At 44.5% G+C, this 16,265-nt stretch overlaps 2 protein-coding genes across 6 annotated transcripts in view; one reads left to right on the forward strand and one right to left on the reverse strand.

Moving 5' to 3' along the window:
• Positions 1-779: 779 nt before the first annotated feature.
• On the reverse strand, positions 780-3,222 carry NHP2 (NHP2 ribonucleoprotein). The gene is made up of 4 exons (XM_081848602.1): positions 2,992-3,222; positions 2,807-2,876; positions 1,415-1,520; positions 780-1,175 (listed from the first exon to the last, which is right to left on the reverse strand). Exons 1-4 carry the CDS (start codon positions 3,146-3,148, stop codon positions 1,050-1,052), a joined length of 459 nt encoding a protein of 152 aa, XP_081704728.1. The 5' UTR covers positions 3,149-3,222; the 3' UTR covers positions 780-1,049.
• A 74-nt stretch (positions 3,223-3,296) lies between these two features.
• BRD8 (bromodomain containing 8) overlaps positions 3,297-16,265 on the forward strand; it is a 28,995-nt gene continuing 16,026 nt past the window's right edge. The window contains exons 1-15 of one of the 5 annotated variants that reach the window (XM_081848595.1): positions 3,298-3,418; positions 4,075-4,171; positions 5,127-5,196; positions 5,486-5,535; positions 6,506-6,628; positions 6,735-6,815; positions 7,251-7,315; positions 7,820-7,956; positions 8,308-8,523; positions 10,415-10,559; positions 12,521-12,730; positions 13,160-13,440; positions 13,803-14,237; positions 15,209-15,302; positions 15,423-15,469. In XM_081848595.1, the coding sequence (XP_081704721.1) occupies positions 3,400-3,418; positions 4,075-4,171; positions 5,127-5,196; positions 5,486-5,535; positions 6,506-6,628; positions 6,735-6,815; positions 7,251-7,315; positions 7,820-7,956; positions 8,308-8,523; positions 10,415-10,559; positions 12,521-12,730; positions 13,160-13,440; positions 13,803-14,237; positions 15,209-15,302; positions 15,423-15,469 (2,070 nt within the window). In that variant the 5' untranslated portion in view covers positions 3,298-3,399. Of the gene's footprint in view, positions 3,419-4,074; positions 4,172-5,126; positions 5,197-5,485; positions 5,536-6,505; positions 6,629-6,734; positions 6,816-7,250; positions 7,316-7,819; positions 7,957-8,307; positions 8,524-10,414; positions 10,560-12,520; positions 12,731-13,159; positions 13,441-13,802; positions 14,238-15,208; positions 15,303-15,422; positions 15,470-16,265 lie in introns of those variants that run through there. The other 4 variants (XM_081848596.1, XM_081848597.1, XM_081848598.1 and 1 more) reach the window with 4 other exon arrangements.

The following is a 16,265-nucleotide window of genomic DNA, read 5'->3' on the forward strand; positions in this document are numbered from 1 at the left end:
ATTTTTGGAGGGGGAAAAAGTGCATCCTATAGAGCAGAAAATACGGTAAATATATATCCCACCTTTCCTCTAAGGCGCTCGAGGTGGCATACATGGCTTTCCCTCCCCATAAACACAACAACCTTATGAGGTAGATTAGCCTGATGGCAGTGACTACTAGTCCAAGGTCACTCAGTGAACTTCATGGCAAGTGGGGATTTGAACTCTGAACTCCCAGGCCCTAGTCCAACACTACACCACAGTGGTCTAGATTACATAAGACTGGAGAAGGGAAATAGCTGGAGGCTAACTAAGGCTACACTTCTATGGTCCCTGGAAGGGCATCTCAGAGGTGCTATTTCTTTTGAGGTAGGGGGCATCTCTCAAGGGCAGAGAAGCTGACCTTGAGATCCTCCTCTCAGGAGACTGAAAAGTTCCACAGGTGGTGCTTCTTTTAAAAGTCCAAGGATGTTTAAAAGGGAGAAGCTCCAGGCCCCAAAGTTCTCCTGTTGCCCCAGCCCAGGGGAACAAACTATGCCAGTTCTCACACTGAAATAAATGGGACGGACACTGCTGAAGGGAGAAAACGACACCCACTGCCACCACCTGCCCTGCCAAAACAGGGATATTGCAGTTTCTCTACCATATGTGGATTGATCAGCTTACACATTAAATTTAAAAATCATTTATGTATCTACTTCAAGTGGAAGAATGTAAAAGTTGGTGAACACTTCACCTTGTCAAGGATAAGTTGTGGTATGTAGGGGTAAATAGTGTGTTGTAATAGACACTACACAACATTACAAGTGTTTTAATGAGTTTAATCTCTCCGCCTCCCCGCCCCCCCACTCAAGCTTCACAAACTTCCCTTGCTGCAAGACAAGTCAGTAACTTCTTTCTAAATCAGTTGCTTAATATCTGGCACTTGAAGCGGCTATGAGCCACAGGGCTGGTGACAGGGCCAATTGCAGTATTCTCTTCCTTGCACGGCTCCTCTAAAATCAGGGTCAAGCTACTGCCCAGGCAAGTGCCTGTTTGTCAGTCTTAGTAGCATCTCTTACTGATGTTCTTCACAGAGGGAGGGGAAGAGCTTCCACCTCTTCCATACACTCATCATAGGCTTCCTGATATTCCTCATGGGGCTTGATCATGATAACACACGTTGGTCGCTTTGAACCTGCAGCTGCTCCCAAGTCCTGAAAGAAAAAAATAGGAAAGCAGCATTCAGTTTCCTAATTCACATACAAGTTTTTTACTTTAAGCAGCAAACGGACCTTGTGCCAATTCACATGGAGAAATTATATAAATGCCAGCTGCATGAAACTGCTCTTCTAGAATAACCAAGATTTCTGTTCCTTATCAGGATGCAGGTCTATGGTGAAGAATAAAAATTCTACAAGAAATGGAAGCCTCCTACTTCCCCACCCTACATTACCGTTTTGGAAGGGATGTAGACATATGGAAGGCTCCTGTCTTCACACATGATGGGAATGTGGCAATAGACATCAATAGGAAGTGTGTCTCCTGCAAGAACTGTGATCCTAAGAGAGACAGACAATGCAGCATCAGCAACAAAAATAAGACCAGAGCAATGCAAGTAGAGAAGACAACAAACACATTAAAACAGATATATTATGAATCTTTCCAAATATTTGATATTGCAATACAGGTATAATCCTGTGTATACGTATCAAATTGTGCTTCATCTCTGCAGTCATCATTTGCACAAATAAGAGATTTCAAGCATGCATGTACACACATAAGGGAGCAGGTGAAATAGCTCACTGAGGCAAGTAGGTCCATGCAAGGCAAAAAACTTACTATGCAGAGCCAACTGAAAACGAGGTCTGATGAAAAGGATTAAAATCTGTTTTTGCTGGGCAAAGTATACTCATTTGCATGCAAGACACCCTTACTCATTCTCACACACAACCAGATTGTTTCTCTGGTGATGATGCCTTCAAGGGTGAAGGCCTTCAAATTTTACAAATCTGATAATCCCTGAAAATTAGCTATACTAACTGTGACTAAGAAGAGATGGAATATAAAGGTTCCCTCCCCTTGTATTAGCACAGCCTTCGCCAATCAGGTGCCCTTCAGGTGTTGTGGATTACAACTCCCATCAGCTGTGCTGGCTGGGGCCCTGAGCTGTAGCCAAAATATCTGGAAGGCACCAGTTTGGCAAAGACTGCACTAAAAGCAGAGTCCCTTCAGTCCCTTTGTCTCTTGCACCAACAGAATCACAGGATTATAAACTAGTTGAGGATTATTTGAAAGCTTGCGACCCTGAACATCTCAGAAAATAAAATAAAAAAATTCCTTCCAGTAGCACCTTAAAGACCAACTGAGTGGTCTTTAAGGTGCTACTGGAAGGATTTTTTTTATTTTGTTTTGACCATGGCAGACCAACACGGCTACCTATCTGTATCTCAGAAAATAGTTACAGATAGGTAGCCGTGTTGGTCTGCCATAGTCAAAACAAAACAAATTCCTTCCAGTAGCACCTTAAAGACCAACTAAGTCAGTTCTTGGTATGAGCTTTCGTGTGCATGCACACTTCTTCAGATACACAGAAGATATCTCAGAAAATGTCATCTACTGATTCCAAAGCTTTGTGTGTGTGTGTCTAAACAACACATAACTGCGTGTCTATATATCTCTCCGATAGACAGACAGACAGAAAGAGGATTTCCTAACACGGCGAGAGTAGGGAGCAGACCTGGCGAACCAGACTGGCTCCGAATTCAAGACCTGAACTGCTAGCGTCAGGCAGCGGCACGGAGAGCGAAAGAAGGCACATCGCGTCGCAACGGCGCGGAGTTCTTACCCCTTCTCGCCTTTGTTGATGAATTTCTGGACCTCTTTCACCCCACGCCGGATCTGCTTCTGCTTCGATGCTGCAAGTCAAACGGGAGAGTTTCCAGCAAGGGTCGTTGGACGGAGCCCCCACCGCCCGCGAAAGCCGGACTGCCCTCCTTCCCCTCCCCTCCCCTCCCCGTCCTGCACGCGCACCTTTCTTGATGCACTTGTACAGCTTGCGCGTCAACTTGCGGGAGGCCAGAGGCCGCGCGATGGCGTTCACGTTCTCCACCAGCTCGTGGTATGACTTCTCCGGGGTCGCCTCGGGCTCCGGCTCTTCCCTCGACTCCTGGTGCTTGGCTTTGCCCATCTTTGCCGCCGAAAGAAAGCGGACCCACGTGCGGCCACTTCCGTTCCTAACCCTCCCAGAGCAAGGAACTCTGGGAAGGCAACCATAGAGCTCATAGGGAGGAAAATACCTTGTTGCCGGTCACCCCATTGGTCGGCCGGCTCTGCCATCATCCAATAGAAAAGCGACTTTGAGGAATAAGCGTCGCCCTCGCCTTCCTCCTCGGAGCAGGTTTCCCAGCAAGCATCGCGCTTGTTCGCGTCTTCGGGAAGATGGCGGCGGGGACGGGTAGTGAGTGGGGGTCTTTCTTTGGGGAAGGAGGGACGTGGCGCGGAGAGGGGAGCTAGGGTTGGCCCCGCCATAAAAATAACCTAGAGAAGGATGCCTGTTTCTTGGTTGAGCGAAGCTTCGTTTGTTGTGTCAGGTGTCAGGCAACTTTTAACATGACTTTAAGAAGGGTTGGTTGGGAGGTGGCTTGTCTAAAAGGCCTCCGATGACAGGTCAGTTTTCTCCTTAGCTGAGGTACCCGGGAATAAAGGCATAGGAGGCAGTAAAAGGGCTTATGCTTAGCCAGACAAACAGCTTATTTATTGTTCATACTGACTGGCAGTGATTTTCCAGGGCTTCAGACAGGAATCTTCCCTACCACTAAGTGAAGGCACCTCTTCAGGATTTCAGATGGGAATGTTTCCTGAGGTTAACAGGAAATTGACCCTGTGACTTTTTGCATGCAACATATATTCTCTGCCACTGAGTTACCAGTAGACTTTTCATTGAGTTGACTTTTAGTGTGGCTGTTTTGTGGTGGGGCATGGAGGGTGTAGGGGCTTGAAAACCAAACTTTTAAAAGCAGCATGGATTGAGATAGATTTAATTTTAGTTTGAGGGTTCTTTTTAACTGTGTGGGCAGGTTGCAACACCGTAATGTTTATCTTTTTCCACATCAGAGCACAAGTTGCTGAGTGCTGGGCCTACAGAGCCATGGTCTGTCCGGGAAAAACTTTGCTTGGCTTCTTCAGTCATGCGGAGTGGAGACCAAAACTGGTAAGAAACGGATATAACTGTTGGCTACATAAAAACTGTTGCTAAATACAGTTCCTGCTATGCCTTGGAACATAATTTAATAATAATAATAATAATAATAATAATAATAATAATAATAATAATTGGAAGCCACTCTGGGCAGCTTCCAACAAAGATTAAAAATACATCAAAATGTCACACATTAAAAACTTCCCTGAATAGCCTTCAGTTGTCTTCTAAATGTCAGGTAGTTGTTTATCTCTTTGACATCTGATGGGAGGGCGTTCCACAGGGCGGGCGCCACTACCGAGAAGGCCCTCTGCCTGGTTCCCTGTAGCTTTGCTTCTCACAATGAGGGAACCGCCAGAAGGCTATACTTTACCATACAGCATGTGACATCCACCAAGATGATAAAAGCTCACACTCATGGAAATGCTGCTGAATCTAGCCTTGGCTTTATAACTACCATTGCACATACACACATTCCTAGAGAAAGGGGAGGTGCTATAGGCCTTTGACCTTTGACTGTTTCTAACCACCCACTTGTTGCTGGGTTTTTCTTTAGACAAAATCCAAATGTGGGAGATGGGTTTCTCAAAACATGGCCCAAGCACTTAGTGCAATTTCACCCATTTTTTCTAAGTTATACTAACACAGAAGAGCATAGGAGATTTGGCAGGGTGTGTGTGGAATAGACCCCCTGTTTTTTTCTGAAAAGAAGGGAGGGATGAAGGAAGTTTTCCCCAATTTTTGTGGACCTTCACATAGGCCTCCTGACTACCACAATGTGGGGGAGGAGCGTTACTTAAAATGAGCTCTAGTTATGGGGCACAATGTAACATAGTCATTTTCAGAAAGCATTGTATTGTCTGTGGGTCAAAGTTTCCCCAGTCCAATCAACTGGTGACCAAACCTTCCCCACTATATTTTCCCAGCAAAGGAGGGAAGATCTTGAAACTTTCTTCTTTTTCTCTAGGGTTTCTGTCAGCAGAGCCATCAAACCCTTTGCAGAGCCAGGCCGCCCACCTGATTGGTTTTCCCAAAAGGTAGGGTGCTTAAATTTCACATCATAATGGGCTTTCATTTCACCTATGGGGAATACCTGTTCAGGGGACTCCCTGTAAGGATCTATCGCATGTTAAATGCAGAAAACACGTTTAAAATTGTTTGCCAGGAAAGTATACTTCCTAGTCCACATATCTGGAAACAGCTTTAATATGTGGAATGTGTGTTATATAAACTACCCCAAGTTTTTGTCTCAACTCAGATTCGTACTGTTGTTTGTTGTGATTTATCTTCTGAAATCTGTATGCACTTTTATTATCTTTTTTTTAGCATTGTGCGTCACAATATTCTGAGCTTCTGGAGACCACCGAAACCCCAAAGTGAGTTCAAAGGCCAAACCACCTCTTTGAGTGGGGTGGGACAGGGCAGGACAGGACTTCACATTGCAAATACAGTGTAATGGTAAACTACTGCGTTATAGACTATTTGAGAACTGAAGAGGAATGACAGTTTGAACACAGCATACAAAAGTACCTGAAACACTGCTTCCTGACCATCTTTCTTTTTAAGTCTGGCTCCCAGAAATTATAGTAACTTTCATACTTTACCCTAAGCTAAATTATTTGGTTACAAAGAAAGATAATGCACTGGCAGAACAATCCAAACCCTGGCTGGGCAGTCACAAAACATGAAAGAAGGGCACAGCCACAGTCTCATCTAGCTCCATCTAGACCCATAGCTCATGCTGGCCAGGTGGGGGGCAGACAGAATGCTGCCGGAGCAATCAAGCCCATTGCCATCAAATGACAGCAATGAGGCCAGCTTGGAATCCAGTGGATTCTGGATTAGCTCAGGCTCTCCTGCCCACCTCCAGAATGCTGCATTCTGGTTTGGGGAGTAGATGTCTTTCTCATATTTTTGTAACCTGTGCTTTACTTGGGGGTCAGTTCGACATCATTCCCCGGGAAAGAGCAGTAGGATGTTTAAATCTGCAAAAGTCACTCAGCTTTAGAAGCCAAGCACTTTTTCATATGTCATTGTGTCTTGTGACTGAATCATTTGTTCTGTTTATTTGTGTTTCAGTCCCTATAAATCATATAAAGTACAATGTTTGGGAAGGTAGGCTTCTTGCAATTTCCCATACAAATTTCCAAAGTGGTTGGCTGATACTTAGGCTGTAGTGATCTTTTTAAGATTGCATTTCCACTGAGGTGCAGAATAGCAAAAGTGGGAAAAAGATAATTGGAACAGGGAAGAATAAGGTGGGATATGTGAGGGCAAAATGTGCTGTATATGGGAAGATTGAAAGCCATTACTGGTTGCTAGATTGTTTTCTCCTTTTTTGTGTAGAAGAAAGCGTGGTGAGAAGGGAGAAGTGGTAGAAACTGTGGAAGATGTAATTGTGAGAAAACTGACAGCAGAACGGGTTGAGGAGTTAAAGAAAATGATTAAGGAGACACAGGAAAAGTACAGGTACCTATCAGATTTTTTGGAGTCTGGAGCTCTTGAAAACCCTGGTTGCTTCAGGGCATGTGAATAATGATAACGTGGATCAAACCTATCTGTGTTGTCTCTACAGGCAGCTGAAGAGGGATGCAGAACTGATCCAGGCAGGGCACATGGACCATAGGCTGGAGGAACTGTGCAATGACATTGTGGTGTGGGTTATCTTATTATTTCCCTGCTACAGCTTTTCTTTCTTTCTGGGACTTCATATCCGAGCCCTCAGATTTAGTTCTTAGCATTGCAACGAAATGATTGAACTTGACCCTTCTTGGCTTTATGGCATCATTACCCCATGTGGTGTAATTGCCCAAGCTTTGTAGCATTTGCTCACTTTCTCTCCCTCATCCCATGGCTTGCAAGGCCTTGTGGCTTTTGAAGAAGAGCTTTGAGGGCATTCTTGGGGAATGGTCCTGATATCTGGCTTGACATTTTTAAGGTCTTGGCAGAAAAGCCTGCCTCATGGCTTAATTGTGAGCAGTTACTTATTATATTAGGGACTGTGGGATATCTGTCTAAGACATCCATGGGAAGCACCTCCGTTTTGCACCCAATAGCCTAGTGTAACATTGAACTTGGTTATTTTTTTCAGGAAGAAAAGAATGGAAGAGGAGGAGGCAGAAGTGAAGAGAAAGGCTACAGATGCTGCTTATCAAGGTTAGTTGGAAGCCAGTTTATGATCCCATAGAACCAAACTCCTGGAGGTGAACATGTTTAGTGGTGCAATTGAGCTGAGAGGAAGAAAGAGGTCTACAGGTAGATGGATTGGGTCAGCCTGATTTCCTCAGTCTTTCCTTTGTGAAGTGGAAGACAGTGTATGATTTTCAGAAGCCTCTCCCTTCTTCAAAGACTGTCCTCAGTATTAGATGCCAGGTTATGGTGCAAGAATCCTGAGGGAAGGCAAACTGCCAGAGAGATTCTTCTAAGAGAAAAAGAGATGAAGTAAAAAAGCTGCCTGGATTAGTGATGAATAAGTCACTGAGGAAGAATTTGCTACCAGTTGCGTATTCTGATTCTTTATGCTGGGAGAAACAGCAGGAATTCATTAGCACCAAGAATGTTTGTGATGGTGTTTTGGGGATCATTTCATCTTGTGCTGAGATTTCTTATTTATCAAGGTGATTCTTTGAACTTCTTGACTGAATTTTCGGCATTTTCCAGCTCGTCAGGCAGTTAAGAACACATCACGAAGACCTCCAGGAATTATGGTCCGTTCTCCTGCAGGCTCAACCTCGCCAGGAGCAGACTACAGTCTGGGTGACTTATCTCAACCCACGCTGGAAGAGGCTAGTCCAGGGGTAAGGATATGGCAAGAATGAGAAACCATTGAGACCCTATAGGTCTCTCTGCAGTTTTCCCAGACTTCTTGCCCCCCTTTTTTCTTTTATAATGTTGATAGCTTGCATGCAACCTTTTCCAGAGAACAAAGCCTGCTTTGTGCTGTGTGACAAAAGGTTGAAATGCACTTTGGTGGTAACTGCTAGTGTAGGTCTGAAAAGGTGAAGGTACACAAAGGGCTGAGGGGAGCAAGAGTGATGGAGGAGGTGCTTGGGGTATGCTTGGTCATTGGCCCCGGTGGGAGGGGTGATTGGGACTTGTCAGGATGATGAGGATGTGGCATTGAACAGTGTGGTTTTTCTCTTTCTCAGGTAACTCCAGGGACATTGCCCAGCACCCCAGTTGCCTCCTTCATTGGGATCCCTGACACCCCTATGGGCTCCACCTCCCTGGATGCCCCCATGACCCCAGTCACAGATGATTCAGCCCAGAAAAAGATGCTAGGACAGAAAGCAACTCCGCCTCCTTCTCCTCTGCTTTCAGAGCTGCTGAAGAAGGGCAGCCTCCTGCCCACAAGCCCCAGGCTGGTATGGAGTTCCCTGCTTACATATGCAATAGTCCTGGTGAATCTCTGTGACTGACTTTCACTGGAAAGGGCAAAAGGCCCAAACATTTTTCAAAGAGGGAAGCTTAGATAGGACTTAAATGCCACATGTTAATTTTGGCTGCTATATAGCAAATTTTCCAATCTCCACAAAGCACTATGCATGCAGCATCTTAGTCATTTATATGATAACCCTATATGGCAGGCCAGTATTATTATCTGCATGTTACAGCTGTGGGGGAGAGTGACTGTCCTAATGCTACCAAGTGAGTTCATAATGCTAAGATGGCATTTGAACTGGGAATTTTTAGTTCATGAGTATACAGGGTTGAAGACCATACACAGCCGTATTAAAGAAATGCAGTTGCAGATTGGTTGGGATTTTTATTGCTTTTAAAAATATTAATTGTTCTTAATGGTGATTGGTTGTTTCTTAAAAAAATTATTTATTATACTTAATATCTTGTTCTAACACGGGGCTCCCAGTGATTTCTCATCCAAGGTATTTGATCAGAACCACAATGGTTAGCCTCCAGTGCTTCAACATTAACTGCTTCCTGATCACTCACTGGACTTATTTTTAGTGTGGTTTTTTAATAATTTAGTCCTAAATATGTTGTAAATCACCTTGAAGTATGAGGGAGGTGGGATAAAAATATTTTAAGTAAACACCGAGTATACAAAAGAGGAGAAGGAGGCAACCAAGCTGCATACAGTGAAATTAAAACTCTGTGTGTGTGTGTGTGTGTGTGTGCGTGCGTGCGTGTGCACGCACGCACACACGCACACACACAGAGAAGCTATTTTATTTAACAGAAATTATATATCATTTACCCAAACTAAAAAGACTTTTAGATGGTTTACAACATTAATGTCAAATAGACATGATTTAGTGCAAGAACTTTAGGAAACCTCACACAATTACACAATAATTTGGATGTTTTGCATTGCAATCCCATGCACCCAGGTAAGTGTGTATGAGATGGCAGCCATAATGTATTTTGTTTTGCTCTCTTAATATATTTAGAGCTTGTTCACTGCCTGCATGTGGTGGGATCCCCAAAGAGCAGGGGTGTGTGAAGAAACTGTAGCCCTCCACATGTTGGACTCCAACCCACATCAGTCCCAGGCACATGACCAATTGGGTTTGGGCTGATGGGCATTCTAGTCCAATAATCTCCAGAGGGCCACAGCTTTCCCATCTGTCTCATAAAGTCTGTCTTCTCTCACCACTGGTGAGTGTGCATGGGCAGGTGGAATGGACACTATGTGGAATGGGAGAATTTGCAGCCATATGGGGATCCCTTCATATGAGTAAGGTCATCTGGGATGTGTGTGACCAGCTATGCAATGTAGTCTTTGTTTGCTTCATATACACCTTGGTTATTTTTTTCCTTCTCTCCTGTGACTTTTTAATACATAGTGTTTCATTTTATGTTTTTAGCATTGATTATATTGGGGAGGTGGGCTTGGAAAAAAATCCGTCTTGTGTTTCCAAGGAAAGCTCTACAATTTTCTCCTTTTTGAGCTGATCTTTCCTGTCTGGCATTTCTAACAAATTAAGCCAAGCTAACCTGAATTTCTAGTCATGGATGAGAAGCAGAGTGTTATTTCTTTGGATGAGAATGAGGGAGTTTTTTGTTTTGGATTTTCCTTGCCTCTGTACTTGATTGACTTTATTTACTTGATTGACTTTATCCATGTTGCTGGCTCCTTGCTTAAATGCTACACAGGAGCAGCTGGAGCATCTCAGCGGAGCCAGCTGCAAGAACCTGAGTTAGTTTTATTGGTAGTACTGGCAAGACCTTGTTGTATGTAGATAGCAGCGGGACAGTCTGTGTATTGGTTTATAGTATGTGAATATCCTTTGGCAGGTGGGTGAGAGCGACATGACAGTAGTTTCTGGTCATACAAGCAGCTCTGGTCTTCTCCTGGAAGTGGGAGGGGTTCTTCCAGGGCTGCACGGTGGAGAAATGCAGTCAGCTTCAACTACGGTTCCTGCATCTCCTGCTGCTTCAGGTAGGCCTATTCTGCTATTGTGTTTTTCTCTCTTCTGCATTAGTATCCTAGAGTTGGAAGGGGCTTCAGAAGAAATCCACTGCTACAGTGTGTAATTTCTGGTCTGCCAATTGTGTTGAGAACAGCAGGGGGTGTGAGGGTCCTGTTTCAAATAATGTGAATAAATCAAGAACATATTCTATGAAAGCTGAGACCTTGGAGACCAAATATGTAATTTGCATGGCAAAGCCTTTAGTCAAAGCTTTGCTTGTATGTGTCGGGGCTTTGTGTGATGTTTGATCATGTTATTTCGTGTTATGAATGTTATTGCCTTGATTCTCTTCCTTAAATCACTTTGTTCGCTTACTTCCCCTTAATCTCATGTTTAGCTTAATGTTCCTTTCCACTTCCTCCATTCTTTTGGTATGTTTGTTCTTGGTATGAGCTTTCGTGTGCATGGTATCTGAAGAAGCGTGCATGTACACAAAAGCTCATACCAAGAACAAACTTAGTTGGTCTTTAAGGTGCTACTGGAAGGAATTTTTTAATGCACTTTTGTATGTATTTAACTGATAGCTTGAAACTTTTATCTGAGCCATAGTGTGTCCTTTTCCCCTGCTCCCCCTTTTCTCCCTCCTTCCCTATCTTTCCCCTGCCCTCATTGTTAAGCACCTAGCAGTAGGCTGGTGGTGGGGAACCTAATTACATCCACGACCTCAGCAGTTAGCCCACTAGGTTGAGATCTACAGGTATAGGGTGGTATACAGATTTAATAAATAATATTTTTCCCCTTGTTTTGACGTCTTATGGCATCAGGTGCAGGAAAGTTCAAGCAGGAAAAGTTTAATAATAATAATAAGAGGAGAAAAAGTGTGAATATATTCCTGAATCTTCCGTTGGAGCCGGGGTTTGAAGTTTGTCACATAATGTCCTACAACATCAGCTAATTAACCCAAGGAGGCTCAGCCACTTTTGGATCCAGCTCTCCAGTGTGATCCAATTTCTCACCCCTTGTAGATGCAAAAGGATAATACAAACATAAAGATTGGTGCCAAGTGCAGCACAAAGTACCCTGAGAATCTCAACTTTTTTTAAAAAAAAGTAGTTTTCTGGCCCATTTTAAAACAATGTTAAAAGTGTAATTCCTGAGGAAAATGCAGGTGTTGGGGAAGTGATGTATTCTATACTGGTTGCAGAATTCACCTTCTCTTGGTCCAAATATTTCTTGTTAACATGGAGCACTGTTAACATGGTGCATATACAGGCTTGGCTTCGGAGTTCTGCATCAGACTTTGTCTGCTCCAGCCCTGCTACATGACATAAGATCTTGATTGATGCCGAATTGCCTTCCTAGCTTGGTCCTCCTCCTCCTTTTTTTAAAAAAGATCATTCTCGCAAGGATAAACCTTATGAGGAAAAAAATTTGGGCTCTAAGTCTGCTAAAGACTCCGGATTCAGCAGAAGACTTGTGTTGAGCTTCCATGAAAGGCCTTTTATACTTTACTAGCTCCCATGGCTCCAGAATCCTGCTATCCCTTGGGCATTGTTGCTCAGCCCAAACTTTGCCCACTCCCTTCCTTCCCCTATCCGATTTCATCTATGCCAAAATATTGTGAATTATGCACACCTTTAAGTACTGAAAATTGAATTTAGGTTTTGCAAATAAATGGAAAGCTATGAAAACCTCCTATGATTTGTTCAGTGTACGAAAATATTGTTTTGCCCCAGATTTGGATTTCTTCTAGTGGTATAAAATGCTGCCCTTCCTCTTTTAAAAGCACACAGTGACCCTTGCTTGTATATGCTCCTGAGCCCTGCTAAGTGAGTCCCAGGACAGCTCTCTGTGGTCCGTTTTGTGACTTGTGTCGGCGTGTGCAACCCTGGTGGGCATGAGCAGGTCAAGAGCCCAAAGATTGCTTGCTCTGTAGTATTCGGTAGCTTCTTGGCTAATGTGCTTTCCCCCTTCTTCACACTTTTGTTAGGTGCTCCTACACTTTCCCGCCTTTTAGAAGCTGGTCCAGCGCAATTCACCACATCGCTTGCTTCCTTTTCTGCTGTTGCCAGTGAACCTCCAGGCAAACTCCTGCCTCCCCCTGTAGAGTCCGTGTCTCAGGCAACTCTAGTCATGGTGCCCACGCTACAAGCACCAGCTGCTGTGCCACCCGCTGCAACTCCCGAAAGTGTAGCGACAGGTGCGTCCTTGCACTCGTATGCCCGTCCATGCCTTGCAGAAGACTTTCCCTCTTAGGTTCGGTAGAAGGTCTCTGTGGATGCGGGCTGTGGGTGTCTCTAAAATCTGTAGCTGGGTGGTTGATTTTGGGATTCATTGTGCCAGAGGCCCAGTGTTGTTGAGAAGAGTCCCCCTTGTGCAGGGTGCAGGAACTGATAAGGAAAGGTGATCTGGGGTGAAGTTAGTGAGAGGAATAGAGCTAGACTCCGATGCTAAGAGATGGCTCTTGCTCTTACTCTTATAATTTGGGAGGGTGGGGAAAATAGGGGCCATCAGCCTGCATGTGCCTTTATTTGGGGGCTGTAGAATGTGTTTTGATTTTCTTGATCTGACCCATGCTGCTGGTTGCTGCAGCTGCCAGGCTTTCACTTGACTTGTCACTCTTGTCCAGTGAGTCAGCCCAACACCTGTGTTTCCATGGAGGCAGTGCCTGATCCTCACACTGTGACAGTGTCAATGGACAGCAGTGAGATTTCCATGATCATTGATTCCATCAAGAAAGATTGCCTGGGCTCTGGGGCATCTGGTGCTGTAGGGACTTCCAAAGACCACAGCATTGATGGGAAGGAAGACCTAGATCTGGCTGAGAAGATGGACATTGCAGTTTCCTACACAGGGGAAGAACTGGACTTCGAGACTGTTGGGGACATCATAGCTATCATTGAGGACAAGGTAAAATTATCTAGAGGCTTGGTCATGCCTCTCATATCACATGAAGCCATACTTAAAATAAACTTCATTTGTTTTAAACAAGGGTTAAACCTTGCTGGGTTCAGGTAACACTACAGGGTATACCCTGGCTCAGCACAACTGGAGAGTTAGGAGGCACCCACAATTTTAGCAGCGTGTAGTAGCATGCTGCTTGTTCATATTGTTTAAATTACTGTTTTAATGTGACATGTGAACTAGACCTCTACTCCCTCCCTGTGTTTGGCACCCTAGCCTGTTGAATAGACGGGATAGTGCAAGGGCTTTCTTTACATCTCCATTGTTCTCATGGCCTCTGATTGTTGCCTGTATCGCTGTTGGTAAAGGTGGACGACCATTCTGAAGTCCTGGATGTAGCAGCAGTAGAGGCTTTCTGCGATGAGATTGAGGATCCTCAGTCACTGACCGACCCCTGGGAGCACCCACTCCAACGAGAGCACCCAATCCAACAGGAGCACGAGAAGCAGAGTCAGATCCCCCCAATGGCTGTGACTGTAAAGCAGGAGAGACCAGACTGTGAGGAATCGGAGGCTAAGGGGATCAGAGATCTGATGAGCATTGGGGATCTCGGAACAGAAATAAAGACAGAACCTTCTGAGCAGGGACAAATTCATCTGAGCCCTGAGGAAGCTTCAGCACTAGCAACCAGAACAAGTGAAGCCCCTGAAGATGAAGAGACACGGGTTGCTGGTCTGGAGTGCTCTGAAATGGAGATGGAATCATCAAAGGTTGAAATGGATCATGGCACAATGAAGACAGAGGTAAATCGATGAAGAGGCTTCTTGGATATAACATGAATGGGGAATTGGTTGATAGATGAGGTATGGGAGGAGAGAGGGAGGCCCCTAGCTTGAAGCTGTTTTTCAGACCTATGCTTAGTGCACAATAACAAGCAGATTTGTTTGTTAGCCAAACTGACTTGACAAACGAACTGTATTCACTCTCTGAAATCTGTGCTTGGGCATTCTTAGATTTACCCCAAATAAAAATCTGGCATGTATAGATTATGCAAATTGCTGAAATTGGGGCAGGGGTTATGGGTACAGTGGTGCCCCACAAGACGAATGCCTCGCAAGACGAAAAACTCGCTAGATGAAAGAGTTTTCCGTTTTTTGAGTCGTTCCGCTAGACGAATTTCCCTATGGGCTTGCTTCGCAAGACGTAACGTCTTGCGAGTTCTTGTGAGTTTGTTTCCTTTTTCTTAAAGCCACTAAGCTGTTAATAGCCGCTAAGCCGCTAATAGCCGTGTTTCACAAGACGGAAAAACCGCAAGACGAAGAGACTCGCGGAACGGATTAATTTTGTCTTGCGAGGCACCACTGTATTCTTGTTTTGGTAGCCAGAAGGGAGTGGCAGTGAGTACTGAATCCCCGTCCCCAGTCCCTCGGGAAGGTTCTTCAACTATCCCTGTCACTTGGAAGACATTACCCACCATGTATATTGTGCAGTCACCCTTTCTTTATCATTGAAATCTGGATTCACAGTCAGCTGAACACTTCATTCTCCAATTCTTTGTACTTGTGGGGCTACAGCATATACACAGTTTTGGCCGTATGTTAGATCCTTGGGGAGCCACTTGCTCAGGTATGCAGAGCTTTGCTGTGGATGCAGCTGTTTCGTTGTTCAATTGCTGTCTGCCTTTAGAGTCCTGATGGTATAAAATATGACTTAATGCTGAGTTGTGTAGGAAGCTGGTCCTGTTGCTCATGTTAGGCCATTCTTTTCTTTTTAGCTTCCCCCTGATGATGATACTTCCTCCCCACATGCTCCAAGTGCAAGCGAAGATTCCTCACAAGCAGATCTTCACCACAAATATGAGCTTTCAGGTAACCGGACTGGCTTGGTGGGGAAGGGGCACTGGTTGTGACACTGCTAGGGAGGGAGGCTGGTTTCTGTGACTGCCTGAAATTATTGGAGTAATTTTTTCCCCTTTCCCCCCCTCCCAGAATCAATGAAGGAAGAAGCCCAAGCTCTTTTTGAGAATCAACTGAAGGTATTTTATTTACCCTCAGATTTCTTGACTTACATGCAGAATGAAAGTAGTTGTCAGCTGTTTGCATCTGAGGCCATAGGTGGAGAATGCCAGAATTAATTTAGAGTGTGATCCCAATATATACCAGGTTCTCAAAAATTACAGACAAAAAGGAAAAGTTGAGTTAATCTTTCTGCAGGCAGAGATCCAGGCCTCCCTTGTAGCTATGCTCTTGTGTGTTAATATTTATTCCTATCCTGTTTTTTCTGGCCAAAGACCCTCAAAAGAATGAACAAAGTATTGTGTAACAAAATGCAATATAATTCATATCTGGCAGCAGGCTGCACTGGGTGGGGGGAAGTTGTGGTGCAGGGATTCAGGGCCGCTACCAGCAATGCTGAGAAGCTAGGCTGCTTCCTTCAGCTCACTTAGCAGCAGCCGTTAACATCCAACAGTGGGGGAGGAGGGGTGCAGGGCCATATCATCTGAGTAGCTGAGAGACCAGCAATTCTGGCACCTGTTCATGAAGTTTTCCACCCCAGCTGCCCACTGGAAGAATTTGAAATGAAAAACTTATACTTGAGTTTGTTTTTTCTTCCTCCCACCTACTCTGTTTCCCTTTTGTGCTGTGTACCTCTAAATTGTAAGCCTGTGGGCAGGGTCTCTTTAGGGAGGTTGGGGTAGGGAGAGTCCTGTTGTAAAAGTGGAAATAATTGTGCTAATAGGATTAGGTACTATCCTTCGTCTTAAACATGTCAAAACCTGGCAACAATACCATCCATAGGTTTTAAGATGCTGGCATAAAATTACAGAAATC

Source organism: Podarcis erhardii (genome assembly GCF_964252035.2).
Source record: "Podarcis erhardii genome assembly, chromosome: 2".
Classification (NCBI taxonomy): domain Eukaryota; kingdom Metazoa; phylum Chordata; class Lepidosauria; order Squamata; family Lacertidae; genus Podarcis; species Podarcis erhardii.